General features: G+C 37.5%; 1 protein-coding gene across 7 annotated transcripts in view; it reads right to left on the reverse strand.

Moving 5' to 3' along the window:
- Window positions 1-17,439, reverse strand: part of lrch1 (leucine-rich repeats and calponin homology (CH) domain containing 1) — a 46,279-nt gene that overhangs the window by 16,685 nt on the left and 12,155 nt on the right. For 6 of the 7 annotated variants that reach the window (XM_084420634.1, XM_084420632.1, XM_084420628.1 and 3 more), the window contains exons 2-11: window positions 10,723-10,867; window positions 7,986-8,112; window positions 7,489-7,594; window positions 4,863-4,999; window positions 4,661-4,791; window positions 3,026-3,113; window positions 2,221-2,326; window positions 1,470-1,555; window positions 318-385; window positions 137-199 (exon numbers count right to left, since the gene is read on the reverse strand). In XM_084420634.1, the coding sequence (XP_084276760.1) occupies window positions 137-199; window positions 318-385; window positions 1,470-1,555; window positions 2,221-2,326; window positions 3,026-3,113; window positions 4,661-4,791; window positions 4,863-4,999; window positions 7,489-7,594; window positions 7,986-8,112; window positions 10,723-10,867 (1,057 nt within the window). The remainder of the gene's footprint in view (window positions 1-136; window positions 200-317; window positions 386-1,469; window positions 1,556-2,220; window positions 2,327-3,025; window positions 3,114-4,660; window positions 4,792-4,862; window positions 5,000-7,488; window positions 7,595-7,985; window positions 8,113-10,722; window positions 10,868-17,439) is intronic. The other variant, XM_084420629.1, reaches the window with a different exon arrangement.

Consider the following 17,439-nt stretch of genomic DNA (forward strand, 5'->3'; position numbering starts at 1 on the left):
TAGATATTAACAGTGACTTTAAAATATTGATTAAATATATAACTCATTTGAAAAAAATCACAAAATGCTGACTTGTAACAGGAGGACAAAAATGAAAGAGAATGAGTAACATCCCAGCCATCACCTATTGACCTACCTGTTAGGATCCTGTAGCATCTCCACAGCTTCCTTTAGCTGATTGATCATATTGACCTTTGACCTGTTGAACACAGTAACATGATATATATGGATATGTTTAACTAGTGAGCAAATCAGTAAGAAAAGATAGAAGAGATACAGGCAAAAAAACAAGAATAAATATACGGATACAAACATACGTTTGTTCTGAAGCCCAGTTGGTGTCTTCCTCTATCCTGAGGGGCTCATCGAAGTCAGCACCTCGACCCTTCAAACACACAAACACACACACGCACACATCAACTCCAGCTGCAAACTCAGTCATGTGACTGCAAACTAAAGGCCTGATTTGCTTGAATTTAAATTCAACCAGATCCAGCACTGGCTGTTTGAGAGGGTGATGCAGACACAGATGGGAATACACACACCCCTTCATACGCACAATGTCCCTCTAGACGTGGATTACTTCACAAGGGAACTGCTAATGCACAAATAAACACTGTCAGTGCCAATCCTATGATGTAATGAGACGTTATCAGATAAACTAACAGTTACTGGAACATAGAACAGTATGCCAAGAGAGGCAGATGAAAAATATAACAAGAAAAGAATGGAATAAAGGAAAACAGGAAAAAGATGTTTAATATACTCCAGCTAGGGCTCAAACTAGAACACTTTAACTATGAAGAGAAACAGCCAACATTAAATAAAAAATAAAAGTAAAAAAACAGATCAAACCTGTTTTAAACCAGATCAGCCCACAATATTTTGTAAAGTGGGGCAATTACTCACGAATCTTTCAGGGGAAAAAAAGAAAGAAACAAAAAACCCCTTAATGAACATTACGTTTCTCGCGTCTCTTTTGGTTCTCAACCGCAGGCCTCAGCAAACTTCAAACAGGGCCTCAAGATGACTTAAAATTATTTAAAATAAGATAAAACTCCTAACAAATATTTGCCAAACTGCCAAAAAATATTTATGTTTTTAATTCAACACATCAACAACTACTACAATAACTATACAGGAAAACCTGTATAAATATGAGGATATATGAGCCTATATCAGCCTTTGGTGATTTCCAGACTTGAAAAAGTTTAAATTATTTATTTATTAATAAAACTGCAAGGGTATTTTTATATTTTGTATGAATACATATATTTCTTGTTATGCCAAATTCTTCTGATTAATACTTATCCAGGAAGTAACAAACAACTATAAAAGTCATGGGGACTTTGAATATTGTTGTGGACAATGGGAGGCACTTGGTGCCAGTGCTGGAGCCAATCAATTAATCAGTTATAGATATGAATTTCTGACAGAGCATGAAAAAGAACAATCTTGAACATGCTTACTTTGATATAGTTGACGAACGGAGAGCTGAGTGCAGAGTCTCGATAACCCAGATGTTCCTTAAGAGATTCCGACGGACTTCTGTCTGCTACAAGACACGTAAACATGGCTAAATTATTATATTGACTAGGATAAAGAGTTTTTTACAGACACTAAATGTAAATCTTAAAGAAATTATAGTGCAGAATTCACTGTTCACAACTTAAAATGACCTACCAATGTAAATGACTTCTAACTCAATTTTTTGTTTGAAAAAAAAAAAAGATAAATCTGACATTATGTCCTAATTGCTGTCAACAGAACTTTATTGGAACCCTGGAACATTACTCTAACTGAAAACAAACAGAAACCCAAATAAGTTAAAATTCTGTAGTGCTCTTCTAAAATGAACAGCACACATGCTGTCAAGTAAATCTTATTGAAAGCTTAAAGAGTAAATGACCCTCCCATCAGCTTAGCAGTCACACACACTTAAAGTACAGCACACACACACACTCTTCCTGCAATGTTCTCGGTTTTCATCTCCCCCTCCCCTAATTCTCCTTATGTGCTGACACTGACTTCCTAGCCAGTATCCACACTTCCTGTCCGGGACCCTCCCCTGGGCTTAACCTGGGTCTCATGCACACACCCGCAGGCTGTCTAAAGTCTCACAGCAATGTTATGTCAGCCCAGTAAGAGGATGTTTTTCTTTACAGGCCTTTAATATCCTGTACACACATGTGAGGGTGTGTTTGCGTGTGCGAGTAGCACCTGTCAGGGCGCTGATGTGTTCACTGGAGTCGTCTTTGCTCAAGCCCTCCTCCTCTGTGATGTTGGTCATGGGCACATTCAAGCTGAGACTGTCTTCATCTGAAGGCTGGAACACAAAACCACAACATCTAAATCAACTGAACAAAGTGAATTCACATGAGTGCAAGACTTACTAGCACACATGACGCTACACTGCATTCAATTCACTTTTACTAATCACTAATTTCAGCTTAACATTTTTTTTTTTCATTTAGATCAGCATTATTTTCACATTTATTATCCATCCTTTGATATTTTATTGAAACGATAATGACAAAATAACAGTCAATCAGAGAATAGTTGATATTTAACATACAGCTATTTTTTGGACCAATGTGATTTCACTATGGGCAGGGCTACCCAGCATGACACAAGAAAAAACAAAATACTGACATGCGGTCCTGTCCTGATGCTAGGACAGTGTTTTACAACCACAATTGACCAGACAGAGACACTGTATGATACATGATAACTGTCAGATACCAGCTAGACCTTTGTCCCTAAATCATATGAGCTCAGATCTGCTAGTTTTCTACTGCAACCCAGCCATAAGCAAACTAACACATTAAGTTAACACGTGCTTTTAATAGTGTTATTACCTAAAATTTGCAGCACTGATGAAAACACTATATAGCAGATAAATAAATAAATGGAATTAGACATGCAAACATGCAAAAAACACAGGCAAGAAGGTCTCAATCTTCTCTTCCATTCAAACACACACACACACACACACACACACACACACACACACACACACACTGACCTCTGTAGCAGAAAGGCGTTTGTCTCCATTATCACTGCCTACCCCAGAGTCACTGTCGAGTTTCTTGTGCTGGTCAATGTCCTCAGTGCTGAGACAAAAAGAAGAGCGGGATTAGAAGTTAGGGGTCGTGTAGGACAGAAAGAGAGAAGTAGCCTATGTCTCTCAATGAGACAGGGAAAGAAATCTTTCGGTCTCTCTCTCTCTCCCTCAGAAGAGTGACCCCCTGCAGTCTATTAAAAGGATTCTCCTGAGATAAGGATGATAATGACAGCCAACACACAGACACGCACGACCTGGATTTTTTTTTTTTTTTTTTGAGATTCCACACTATATTCCACATTCAGATCTTTTTATACACCCACCTAGACGTGCATGAATACGTAAAATGACAGATATTCTGACTATATAAAGATTTAATATCTCATTTTTGGCTGACTACGACTAAAATAATAAAAGATCATGACATAGAAGGTCATGACATAGATTTTTTGTTCCTTGACCTTGAGGTTCACTTATAACATGAAGGTTTTAAAAAACCCATATATATATATATATATATATATATGCAGGAAAAACAATAATTTTTAACCTTCATTTTGACCTTCTGTCTGAAATTATCCGTTTTAAGGGGTGGCTCCTTTAAGGCTTTTCATACTATTAAAATAAACCATCCACTTGTTTCTGACACTGGGATTCTCACATTTGATGTCATGACACCTTAAAGGGTTAGTTCACCCAAAAATGAAAATTCTGTCAGTAATTACTCACCCTCATGTTGTTCCAACCATGTAAGTCTTTCGTTCATCTTCGGAACACAAATTAAGATATTTTTGATGAAATCTGACAGAATTTTGACTCCTCCATAGGCTTCCAGTGTGACCGAAACTCACCGGCCCAGAATAGTTATTAAAACATCGTTAAAATAGTCCAAGTAACTACAGTGGCACTACATTAAGTTTATCATGCGACGAGAATACTTTTTGTGCACAAAAACAAACAAAAATAACGACTTTATTCCACTTTTCATTTCCTTCTCTCTGGGCCTCGTAGTGTTTTTGCGCTGCGCGTCTGTGTTGCACGTCATCACGCAACACACACATGACCGGCGTCGACCAATAGTGAGCCTACGTGGTGACGTGTAACACAGACGCGCTGCGCAAAAACACTACGCAAACCAACTAGAGGTCGAGAGAGAAGGAAATGAATAGTGGAATAAAGTCGTTATTTTTGTTTGTTTTTGCGCACAAAAAGTATTCTCGTCGCTTGATATACTTAAGATTGAGCCACTGGAGTCACTTGGACTATATTAACGATCTCTTTAATAACTTTTCTGGGCCAGCAAGTTTCGGTCACATAGAAGCCTATGGAGGAGTGAAACATGGCTCAGATTTCATCAAAAATAGCTTAATTTGTGTTCCGAAGATGAACGAAGGTCTTACGCGGTTGGAACAACATGAGGGTGAGTAATTACTGACAGAATTTTAATTTTTGGGTGAACTAACCCTTTAAAATATACATATGGATGACAGAACATGGTGCTTCATTTTGCTTTTGTAATTTAACAATCACCAAAACACAATTTAAATTAATCTAAACACAATTTAATTATTCTACTTGATAATCATGAGGACTGACCTCCCATTGGTCGGCCTTGTCAAGCTGAGGCGGTCCGTGACAGGAAGGTACAAGGCATCGGCCATCTTGTCACTACGACACGCCTCCATGGCGAGGTATTTAAATATATGAATCTTGCCCTTCATGCAGATCTAAAAGCAGCAAAAATAAAGTGAGAAATAGTTGTGAGAGCACTTAAGTATAAAATGTGTGTGTGTGTTACCTGTGCAGGAGGGCTCTGAAGTGGATTGATCTCCAGTTGTAGTGATTGGAGTTGGGTCATTTTTCGATAGCAAACAGGAATAGTAGAAACCTTATTACAGGAGAAATCAAACTTGACCAGGGGTAAATCTGCCAAATCTAAAACACACACATACAGAAAATTAAAAAACCCACAAAATTCAATACATTTTGCAACTAGTGGGCAGAGGGGGCTGGCAAAATTTAAAGTGCCCCTATTACGCTTTTTCAGATATACCTTTCATGTAGTGTGTAATAGCTGTTTGTGAATGTAAAAGGCCTGCAAAGTTACAAAGATCAAAGTGCATGATAAAAATTTAGTTATTGTCTCCTGATTCTGAACTGCTTGAAACGAGTTGTCAGTAATTCCTCGACCTCGAATTGATACGGTAAAACCGACGCCATCGTTACTGTTAGCATCACTGTGTAAACAAGTGTTGAGGAAGCCTTCAGAGCTGAAATTCAATCACAACAGAGTAGGCGATCAGATAGGAAAAGTTTAAAGAGACAGATCCTTTATTGAACCGTTTCAGACACTGTGAGAAAAAAAAACTGAAACGGACCTTGGATGCATGTAAACATATTGTAGGAGACAAGGGCGCCTTAGGATAACCAGAGGGCCCTGGGCTACAGAATTACAGTAAGCCCCCTACCCCAGATAAAAATATTATTTTAGTTTCACGTCGAAATTGATCTTGTCGATAAATTGGCGCATGCTGATTATGTTTTATTTTTCTATACTAACTTGCGCCGTAGCCTACGATTCAATAGGTGTCATCATCGTTCAGTCTACATACGTACCCAAGTTTATTAGATCCATGTCGTACAGTGTGATTTGTAATGATCTTATAGGATTGTAGCAGGCATAAAGCAGCACTGATGAAACACATTGACCTGATCTAAAACCTTTAGATGATACGCTGTAAACTCCCATATATACTAATAGTTATTTGAACGATATCATTTTCTTGCAGCCAGTAGGTCCCTCCCTAGTGTAGGCCTCTGGGCTTCAGCTCATGAAAGCCTGTTTGTTAATACGCCAGGGGAGGCCTCCAAAACTAATTAGAAACCTTTCAAATAGCATAATAGGGGCACTTTAAAACAGTAGGGTAACAGGAAACGACACAACAGCTCTTGAAAAGCAAATAAGAGATATTCAGTGTTTGGAAGATCGATGATAAAAAAAGCTTACATCAGGCTATATCATCTAAAATCCAGAAAAAAACTTAACAAAAAAAACAAACCAGCTACATAAAATCTTGTTGGGTTTCAGCAGGCATTTATAAATGTTATTTACTGGTTATTTACTAAATAACAGCAATAAATCAAAGTTGATCTCTCAGGCAATCTATTTTAAAGCTTCAGCTCCATGAGATCATTTTGGCACAATGTGCTTGGAGAGACCATTACGTATTTTTCATAACCTACCAGCATAATTTAGCTGAATAATTAGCTGAGCTGCAAAATCTCAGCCACAGATCTTTTTTGCCAAGATAAGCTGTTGATATTACTCCAGCCACGTTTAAGACAATGCTTGGCTCACATAATAATTTTAGCACTTTTTCTCGAAGTTTTTTTAAAGGAACACACCCACACTTTACGTTTATGTTCTTGGCAGTCAGCTTTTCTTAAGAACAACTTACAAAATTGTTGTGTTAATGGTGGTTTATATAAGTACAACGTGAGGTTGAGCGTTTTATTTGGCTTTGTTACAAAATGTAGTGAATCTGTTGTTCCAAAATTATTGCTTACTGAAAAACATGGACGAAGTAGGGATGTAGTGGTCAGACTGGGCAATAGAGTTTAAAACTGGCTTTAGCAAAAGAATTAGATGTTTAGTACTTTAAATACTAAAGTAGCATTTTGAATGCGCTCAATGGGTGTCTAAAATGCATTAACGTGTCGGTTTACCCAAAATGTTCAATTCTGTCATCATTTACCCACCTTCTTATCATTCCAAGCATGTATACATGAAATGTATACATATTTCATCTTCGAAACACAAATTAAGTTTTCTGTGCATCCATTGAAAGTCCATTCCGCCGAAACTTAAGCACATTAAAAAGTACAAGAAGACATCATAAAAGTATTCGATATATATTGAGAACAAACCTCATTGGTTCTTGCGCATCCAGCAAGCACATTTGAGCGTTCACTTACCATATTTGATGTGCTCTATATGTATGTGTGTTAATCAATGTTACTGTTTGACAAAAGCCTAAATTTAATCTGTTCATAAATATAAAAGCAATTTCGTCTCTTCAGAAGACTTCAATTACATTTACAATGTCTTTATGAACATTTTGAAGCATCAAAGTTTTGTTCGCGTGGACTTTCAATGGGGGAAAAAAAATCTTAATTTTGAGTTTAGAACTAACCTCCCTTTAATTTATGACACTGAGAGGGCGTGAATAAGAAGGTTGGTGGAGTAGAGGTCAAACAAGGGCTAGATTTCCTGTAGCTGTGGAGCTACCGGAGGATGTTTTTATGGGTAATGTGATGAGTAGTGAAATCTTTTCTGCAGAGATAAGAAGGTTGGAGGAGGGATACACACACACACACACACACACACACACACACACACACACACACACAGATTGCAGACTCACCCTCTGGTAGAACACAGAGAAGGTTTCTGTGCACATTGAGTTCCCTCAGAGCTTTGAGTTGGCCAATGTGGCGTGGAAGAGCTGTGATTTCATTACAGCTTACGTCCTGAGGAGAAAAAGATTTTTTAGAGTTGCATGTTTATCTTCTTCTCAAACACATCTTTCCACACAAACCTTTCATTACACTAAGTACTAAGCTCTTGTTGTACTATATTTGTTTGGAAAGTATGAGGGGCCATTTCCCACCTAACAGAGCCCCACAAATCCTGGTCTGTGCATGTTCTTATTTATGGTTACAAAAGAGAGAAAGAGAAAAAAGACAGGGAGAAGAGCTACCAGAGAATAAAAACTGGAAAGAGTGAAAAGCAGTGCATTTAACATAGGCAGATATGAGCCAAGTCGAGAAAGGGTGAGTCAACAAGGGTGATATCACAAGTATCGCAAGCATCTCATGCATATGCAGACATCAGAGGTACAGCACAAATGCTCACACTTACCAGCTCCATGAGATTGGTGAGCTGGCCAATGCTTTCTGGAAGTGCGTTGAGTTTGTTATTGCTGGCGTTGAGGACTCGCAGAGGAAGACCACACACACACGCTGGCAGCACTGACAGCTGGTTCCGGCTACAGCACCGCAACATTTAAACAAAACACGTTACAACATCTTTCTCAATGCTACTCCTCAAGCAGAAATATTTATCTGGAAAACTTCATTCTGACTGATCAAAGACAACATGTATTTATAAAAATGTGTGGGGGGGGGGGAGGGGGGGGGGATGTTAGAATCAAATTATAATTTGAAACTGGAAATAAACATAAAAAAAACATGGTAAAAAGAAACATTAAAGATGTTAAATGCATATAAGGACATAGTAAAAATACTAGGAAATTGTGAACAAGAAACATCTGATGTTTGGTTAGGTGACTTGGTGAACTTTACACTGTACATATAATGAAATTACAATAGAGATCAATACTGAAAAGTTATATTTATTTTGAAAAATCTGGAAGCTTTTATCAGATTACCTTACCTAATGCATGTGCTGTAACAGCTGTAATATTTTAATTCACCTACCCTCTAAGTATTATCTTTATATATAAATAAAATATATTTATAAATATTTTATATATTTCTAAATATTTAAATTCACTTTTTTTTTTTTTAAGTGTAGGCCTGAAGTGTATCTGAAAATTAAATTAAGTTAAATTTAAGTTAAACTTTTTTTAATTCTTGTGATGCTAATATAATCTGTAACAGGGAAAAAAAATAAATAAACAGAGCAATTCCAATAGGGTCCTCACACCATCGGTGCTCGGGCCCTAATAAAAGAATAAAGCTTTTTCACTAGTATTCTTAGACTTTTAGACCCATTGTATATGGACATAATTAAATGTATATGTGTGAAATTACTATAATAAAATTATTACACAACAGCTGTGGCGCTGAAGAGAGGCTTATGTGCATTACTAACTGATAAAAGATTGATATCCAAATATAAAATGATAAATAATCTGTTTTCCTGCAACACTATCATTTCTGTCTATATGATATTAAACAGGAAAAAGGCTGACTTCAGGGAATTGTTCATGGGTTCATGAGAAGACAAACTTTGCCTGTTATGACTAGAGGATGACAGACAAATATAATCTTTTTTAGCTGTGTGTGTGTGTGTGTGTGTGTGTGTGTGTGTGTGTGTGTGTGTGTGTGTGTGTGTGTGTGTGTGTGTGTGTGTGTGTGTGTGTGTGTGTTGAAGGAGGTACTAGAGGAAAAATATATATAAATCTGTGTGAAAGTGTCTTTTCACTTTTTTTTGGTGGTTCCATCCATTTTTCATGATCTCACTCTGTTTTTCTGCTTGATTTACCATCTCCAGTTTATGATAACTCTTCTCAACCATTCAAGAGCTTAGTGCTTCATTAACTTCTTACAGAACAAATTCCATTGCTAATTAACTCAGTGTGAATATCAGGCCTTCTGCAGGAGACATTTGGCTAAAGAAAGAGAACTCAAACAGAGTGAATGTGTGTGTGTGTGTGTGGCTGTATTTAAATTTATTAGATGTGAACAGAAGCAGGAAGGAAAACCAGAAGGAAAAACATGTTTATTTGGTTCACTTCACTGCAGTATGTTATATGCCATGCACTTTAAGTTTGGGTTGTCCTATATGTTATGTAATAAAAATCGATGTATTATATTCGGAAAAGAATGCTAACACAATAATTATAGTACTGGTCAAAAGTTTGGGGAAGTCTCTTGAGCTCTCCAAGGTTGCATTTATTTGATGCATCACTGTCACGTGATCTTTCTGAATCATTCTGATATGCTAATTTGGTGCTTAAAGGAATAGTTCGGCCAAAAATGATATTTAACCCATGATTTACTCACCCTCAAGCCGTTCGAGATCCATATGTTAATCTTTTTTCAGACGAACACATTTTCAGTTATTTTAGAAAATGTCTTAGATCTTTCAGTGGTTATAATGTGAAGCAATGGGGTCCACCTCCTTCAAGTCCCAAAATGTGCATGCATCCTTCACAAAAGTAATCCATCCGGCTCCAGGGGGATAAACGTCACCACGCTTCCTACGCTACGTCCTACGTCATACGCCAGCATCCATCTCCGTGAACGCGCGTCGACCGCTACCGGAAGCCAGTTATTTTCGTTTACAAAGTTTTAAATATGTATATTTTTACGACAAAACCGCACGGATTACCCTCCGAAGGCCTTCGTTTATCCCCCTGGAGCCGGATGGATTACTTTTGTACTTTTGATCACATTTTGGGACTTGAAGGAGGTGGACCCCATTGCTTCACATTATAACCACTGAAAGATCTAAGAACTATCCCTTTAAGAAACATTTCTTATTATTATCAATGTTGAAAACAGTAAAAAACAAGGTTGCTGCATATTTTTGTGGAAACAGTGATACTTTTTATTTCAGGATTCTTTGATGAGTAGAACGGTCAAAAGAACAGCATTTATTTGAAATACAAATCTTTTGTAACATTATAGATTCTTTACTGTTACTTTTGATCAATTTAATGCATCCTTAATAATTTCGACTTTCTAAATGATATTTTTTAAGCTGTTTTTAAATATTATATGTAAACCAATATGCAGTATGCACTGATAAATAAATATTGTTATCTTTAAACCAATTTGTAAAAAAAGTCTTAACTTTTGTGTGTGTGTGTGTGTGTGTGTGTGTGTGTGTGTGTGTGTGTGATGTTCACCTGATGTTTAGGCAGGTAAGGGACTGAAGGCTGATGATGGTATCAGGAATGCCTTTAATGCAGTTGTGATAAAGATTCAGTGTTTCCAGGGAGACCAGATGACACACCTCTGACGGGATGTCAATCAAGCGATTCTTCGACAGATCTGAGAGAAAAAAAGACAGCTCAGTTAAGACTAGCACTAAAAAAAAAAGAAAAAAAGGTTAGAGAAGTTATGCAAATAGCATGACTTCACATTGCACTTAATGCTACATTTGTTGTTGTAGTACCCTAACTAAACACAAGGAGGTGCTTTCATAACAACAGATATCAATGAAGAGAATACTAACAAAAACAACCATGAGTGTGTGAAGTAGGGGATTCAAAGGTTAAGTATCCTTCCTGAACACACACACACACACACACACACACACACACACACACACACACACTCAGTTCGAAAGCCATAATTGGTAGTGTCCAAGCTCAGTTAGTATTCCACGTGCCTAAAGGTGATGTCATTGTTTAAATGATGACATTTAACAAATGTGTGTATGAGGGTTTAACTACCAGATCATTTTATCAAAGTGATTGGTGTTTTGCTTTCAGGCCATGTTTTTATATCAAATTCATAGAAATATTAATGAAACAGTGCAGCAGTTGAATTTGCTTTGTGAGTGTGTGACTGAACTCCTGTATACATTATGTGTGTGTTTAATGATACAACAAATGACAACTCCACCACTGACCTATAGCCTGTTGTCACTACGCATTAGTGTTTCCAAGGAAACCGTACACACAGACCTATGAGAGACTGTGTAAGTGCTAATAGTAAAAGACAGTCCAAACCAGACACACACACACACACACACACTGTATTTTTCATGCATTAAATAAGCCTGTCAAGAATGAGGGACCCTTAATACACTCCAGTATACATATAGTCAAATAAGTTTGACAGAAAAACACACTCACACAATTTTATGAGACCGGACCTAGAGAAATAGTCATACAAACATTAACCCTAATATATAAGAATATAAGAAGTTAAGAGGATTAAAAAAAAAACACAGATGATACTCAAACCATAACTGACTAATTAAAAGCAATAATAACAACTAGACTGGTGATACTCAAAATTTGATCCATACAGGATGCACCGATTTTGACTTTCTGGCCAATACTTATCAGCTGATAATTATTAATGCACAATAGTATGTGCAATAACACCCTTGTGAAAAAGTACACTTTAGCATACTTAGCATTTTAGCATACATCATAAAAATGTTTTTCTGATGGAAGAGGAAGACTTTTATTTTGAAAGACATGCTGGAAAGTTGTTGACTCTTCTGCAAAGACTTTGCTCTACTGTCAGAGAGAATGCATTTTTCCTTTCCACTGCGCTACTTTCCCATTGTTTTACTATGTAAACATGCTAGGCTGACGTGTTTGATCATTGCACTCGTGTCTTTTGCAGCATCTTGTGCATGACATGGTTCAGTATCTGCTGTCAGATGAGATGATGTCAGGCTATATATAACATTAAACATTATTCTAATGTTTTTTTCGTAACTTGAGTCGGTACACACAGAATGTGTTTTTGCAGTTAAAATTGCAATGCAACGGTTAAAATGCAGCACGCAGCGTCGTGGTTAAGTTGTCAATTACCAAAATAAAAAAAAAAGTTGAAAAAACAAACAAACAATGAAACCAGTGGTACGTCATGTGTTAGCTGGGAAGGATTTGCATGCAGGTATGATGTTCGTTCTATTTATCAGGATCAGTTTCCATGTTTTATTTACAGCACATGTTAGTATTGTTTTATACACTGTATCATGGTAACTAGTTTCCGTAACCTTAACCCAAAATACCACCAATACAAATGTTTTGATGACTGTGGTGGCTCATACCAACTTACTAACTTTACTGTACAAACAAAAGCTAGTTTGGGACTGCTATTTAATAGCCTTACCTTATTATCTATAATACTGTTTATCCATCCATTTAGTGTAATTCTATAATCTATATCCTAGATTCTGAATTTCCTCATGTCAGGGCAGACAAATTACAAAGGGTCTAAAAATATTTGGCCACACTTATTATTTTAAAGATGTGTATGTTGCAGCCATTTCATTTTGAGTGCTTTAAAAACAGCCCATAAAGCTCTTCACCTCAAACACTGGAGTGAACATGGCAGATAACCTAGATGTGTCTTAGTTACAGGCTGACAGAACAACTGATGTGCTAGAGGCAACCATTAAGGGCAAAGGGTAACCAACCAGTTCTTATTACAATTAAACATCAGAGTATTAGTTTACTGAAAGGAAAATATGATTGAACAGCTATGTGTGCCACCAAACAGCCTTGTCGGTTCAGCCCATTCTCAGCTTTATGGGCAAAGATAAAAAAACAGAGGGATGAATAATCATTTCATGATTTTAGGCCTGTAGGTCAAATCTACAGCCTGTGCAGATAAGCCTATAAGACCAACTAAACAACAAAATGAGGATTTAAAAAAGCATTTATACAGAGTTTGTTGAAGCTTTTCTAGTGAACATTATATAACATTGTTCTACTGAACAACATCCCTTCCACTACTGTCAGATACAGCCGAGAGAGAGAGAGAGAGAGAGAGAGAGAGAGAGAGAGAGAGAGAGAGAGAGAGAGAGAGAGAGAGAGAGAGAGAGAGAGAGAGAGAGAGAGAGAGAGAGAGAGAGAGAGAGAGAGAGAGAGAGAGAGAGAGAGAGAGAGAGAGAGAGAGAAGACAACACACAGACCCGGAAACACAAGAAAACATGCCCGCATGATGTGCTGCAGGACCGAGCCAGAAGAAAAGCTTTTTTTTCTCGAGTACAACAGTCAGAACCTCTTCACAGACTCCTGATTTTCTTAATCATACAGACGCCGCTCTCACAGTCTCTCATCTCTGATCTGTCTCTGTGTGAATTGTCTCTCTGTCTTGCTGAGCTGTAACAGCAGTCCGTGTTGAGGCTTCTTGTTCTGTTCAGAGAACACAATGGGCATCAAGATGGCACAGATGGCATGGATTATCAGACTAACCCTGATGAAAAGCGCACACACACACACACACACACACACACACACACACACACACACACACACACACACATACACAAACACCTCATTTGCAAGAGTGTGTACGTGTGTGTGTAGGTTTATTAAGATAATATGACAGTAAACAGACACATGAGAAATAGAACAGGAGGGAAGGATAGAAGAGAATGAGCCTGAATGGGAGCTCTATGTCAACACATGGGCTGTCAAGGGAACACTGATGTAAGAGGATTCTGGGAAATGTAGGTCTGTAATGGGAGCCTGTACAGCAACAACACTGAACTATGGTTTATCTCGTTAAAAGCCTAAACTTAACGTGCAAATCAGTCAAATCATCTAAGTGACAGTCGTGAAATAAAGTCTACTTCGGGACATGCTTTATTTTAAAAAGAGTTATTAAAAGTGCATTAAACTGCATAAGAGACTGATCCCCACACGCTTTCTGTGTGCGTGCTGCGAGACGGACGAGCGAAGTATTGGGGTTTCAGGCGCGCTCCTAAATGGTCAAATATACACACAGATATGTCAAAATGTCAGTCTTGGCGAGTATTCACATAAAGACAGTCAGTTATGTCTTAAGTGAATAAACAATTTTGAAAGAAATCTTATGTGTGTCATATTAGATCCATGCATCCGGTAGTGTTTTAAAGTTTAACTCAGCGTTTTATGGCTATTAACTGTCTAACTTATTGCTTACTGTAATAATGTGTTTTAAATGGAAAGCCATGATGAATCTGCTCGTTGTTAAGTGGCCAGTCTATAAAACAAGACCAATGCTTGTATATAGACGGTGCATATGGACATGTACACAAAGACAAAACCCCATCAGAATAACACACAACAGTAAAATAATAATGCAATAAACATTAATCCCTTAACTCCTGAGGGCATTTTGTAAAGACAAAACTATAGCAAGGAGAGTAAAAAAAGTAGGTATCGTTTATATAAATATATTTTTATAATTACTCAGGAAGCAAATAAGTTTTTTGGTGAAGTTTCACTACATGTAAGCTGCATCTGGATCAAATTATGGTGATGATAGCATAAAGTAATCAAAAGTTACAGCATTTGGAACCAAGGTAGCCTTTTTGTTTAGCCCTTGACATCCCCTAATAGGCATTTTTAAAATTGTTGCTCCTCCGTGAGGAATATCTTGTGATCGATGCAATGGATTATGTTGATTTTGGACTCATTTCAATCGGGAGCATCCACACAAGTAATGATGTGCCATTGATCTATGCATGTTCCATGAATACGAGCGAAAATGGGCTTCACGTACAAAAACTTGCTCAAGTTTAGTCAAAGCCCAAAACAAGTACGCTTGTTATATTCTACTCCGTGAGACCTTTCAAATGACATATGACACATGACTATCTGAGCTGTATGATGTTTTTGACATAATTGTACACAAAAAATTATTTCATAAATTATGATTTTTTTTTTTTAATTATCAGCAAATAACTCAGCACTACTTAGGAGTTAATCAAAATGGCTACATGCATTGTAAAGTTCTGACTCTAAGCTTTCAAATGACACCTATTTTGTGTTGATCAGGGCAGTAGTAATTTGAAAAATATGATTATTACTTTTTTCGTAGCTACGTGGCACCCACGGGTGCTCTGTTTTAGAGGGATTACTCAGCACTCATTTAGAGGTGATCGAAATGGTTAGACAAAATAAACTAGTTATTTTATATAAAATATAATTGTGATGTCACACAGGGGTGTACAGGTTTTTTTAAACGGCAACTTTTTACTGTATATTGTATCATAACTTAGTTAACCAATGAACAGCTTTTTTTTGTTTGTTTAGCATTTCTACACTAATAAAAACACCAATGTAAAAACTACAAAAAAACTATTCTGAAAACTACATTATTTGGTGGGGTAAGATTTTGAAATAGCAGTATCTTATACACAGACACAGGCATACTTCTGACTGAGTGAGTGAAGTTGATTGCATCTCTCCTTCTTTCATGTGAGCTCTAATCCCTTATTCTTTCACTTAAACGCTCTTGTCCTCCTCAGAATGTCTCTGAAGTGGGAAAAGGACATAGAAACACAGTCTGTCATTATGTTGCTCTGGGTGTGGCCTCATCCTGCGGCGTACAGCTGAAATAATCAGCTGAGCATATGTGTGTGTGTGTGTGTGTGTGTGTGTGCTTGTGCACTTATTTACAGTATGTAATCAAACAGATGGTGCTGACTTAAATTTATACCAAGTGTGCACAACAGTTAAATGCACTTGTACACGTGGAGTGATTCATTTGTGCTTGAGCATTTTCTGCCACTCAGCATTCCTCTGTGTGCCCACTCTCACCATCAACGGTGTGTGTGTGTGTGTGTGTGTAAGTGTGCTGTTTGAGTTCTGTTGAATAAGCAAACTGTTTCTCTCTGACAGACAGCGGCAACACACACTGGATGGGAGGAGTATGTGTTTGTTTCTTTCCTCTCATGTTCATATTACATCTGACTTCAGAAGGCACAGATTATCAAAGCTCACAGTTGAGCAGAGATCTCTGGACCAGCAGGCAATCCAAACAAGAAACCAAAGCAGTGCTTTCATCATACATATTGATCATCACAGATGGAGTGAGAGGATCACCAAAAATAATAGTAAAATATCATTTAAAGCTAACATGAAATGGAAGTTGTGATACTTCCCTATTGTGATTTTGGTTATTGCTTCTTTAACAAGAAGAAACGTACGGCGGGACTTGATTTTGTCCATCGGGAATTGATTGGATCATTGTCGTTTGCTATTGCTGCAATCTCATCTGTGCACAAAATAATTCATAATAAATACTGCAATATTCAATTAAAAACAACAATTGCTTTGCATGGGCTCATGGCAATTCCAGAAAGGTTAACAATACAGGTCATTTGCTTTACAACAGATTTTTCTTTCTCAATCGCTTTGTGTCTGACAGGCTGATCCTTAGCTTAGCAACATGCTAATATCAAATTTTATTCGGAAAAAACTGACTGGTGTGCCACATTTGCTATGACAATGATTCAACTTATTTATGATTCTTTATGATGCATTAAGAAATCTAATATTTTCAGTCTGATTCATTTCAGTCCATCACATTTCAGTTTGATTCAATTTGCTCATTTCGGTACCCTGGTAATCCAGAGTTCTCGCGAGAGCACAAGTTGAATTTGCTCAGCGAGTTACTCTGGTGTCGAATAATGTTGCTCATTAAATATGCCCCTCGATCTGAGCTGCACCAATCACATCGGGTTATCTGATATAGGCGGGCCAGAGGCGAGCTAAACAGATGACGACAGCGCTGCGACGTCAAAGTCATTAGTAAACATTGCAAGATGGCTATGGATGAATACCAGTTGATTGAAACGGCTTTGGCCGCTACAATGAATGAATTAGACTTGGCTTTTTATCTAAAACAGGAACAGAAGACGCCGCTCGAATCGTTCCTTTGCAAGAAGGACGTTTTTGCTGTTTTGCCGACCGGATACGGTAAGAGTATAATCTACCAGTTAGCTCCGCTGGTAGCTAAGCGTATGGGGTTTATTGTTGTGATTGGTCGTAGTGTTATCCAATTGCGTGCAGTGAGATTTTCAAATGCGGCTCCTCGAGCGGGCCGATTTTCATTAGTCGACGCCAGACCATTAATCTTTTAGATTTAGGTCTGGATTTCCA

Source organism: Rutilus rutilus (genome assembly GCF_951802725.1).
Source record: "Rutilus rutilus genome assembly, chromosome: 10".
NCBI classification, from domain to species: domain Eukaryota; kingdom Metazoa; phylum Chordata; class Actinopteri; order Cypriniformes; family Leuciscidae; genus Rutilus; species Rutilus rutilus.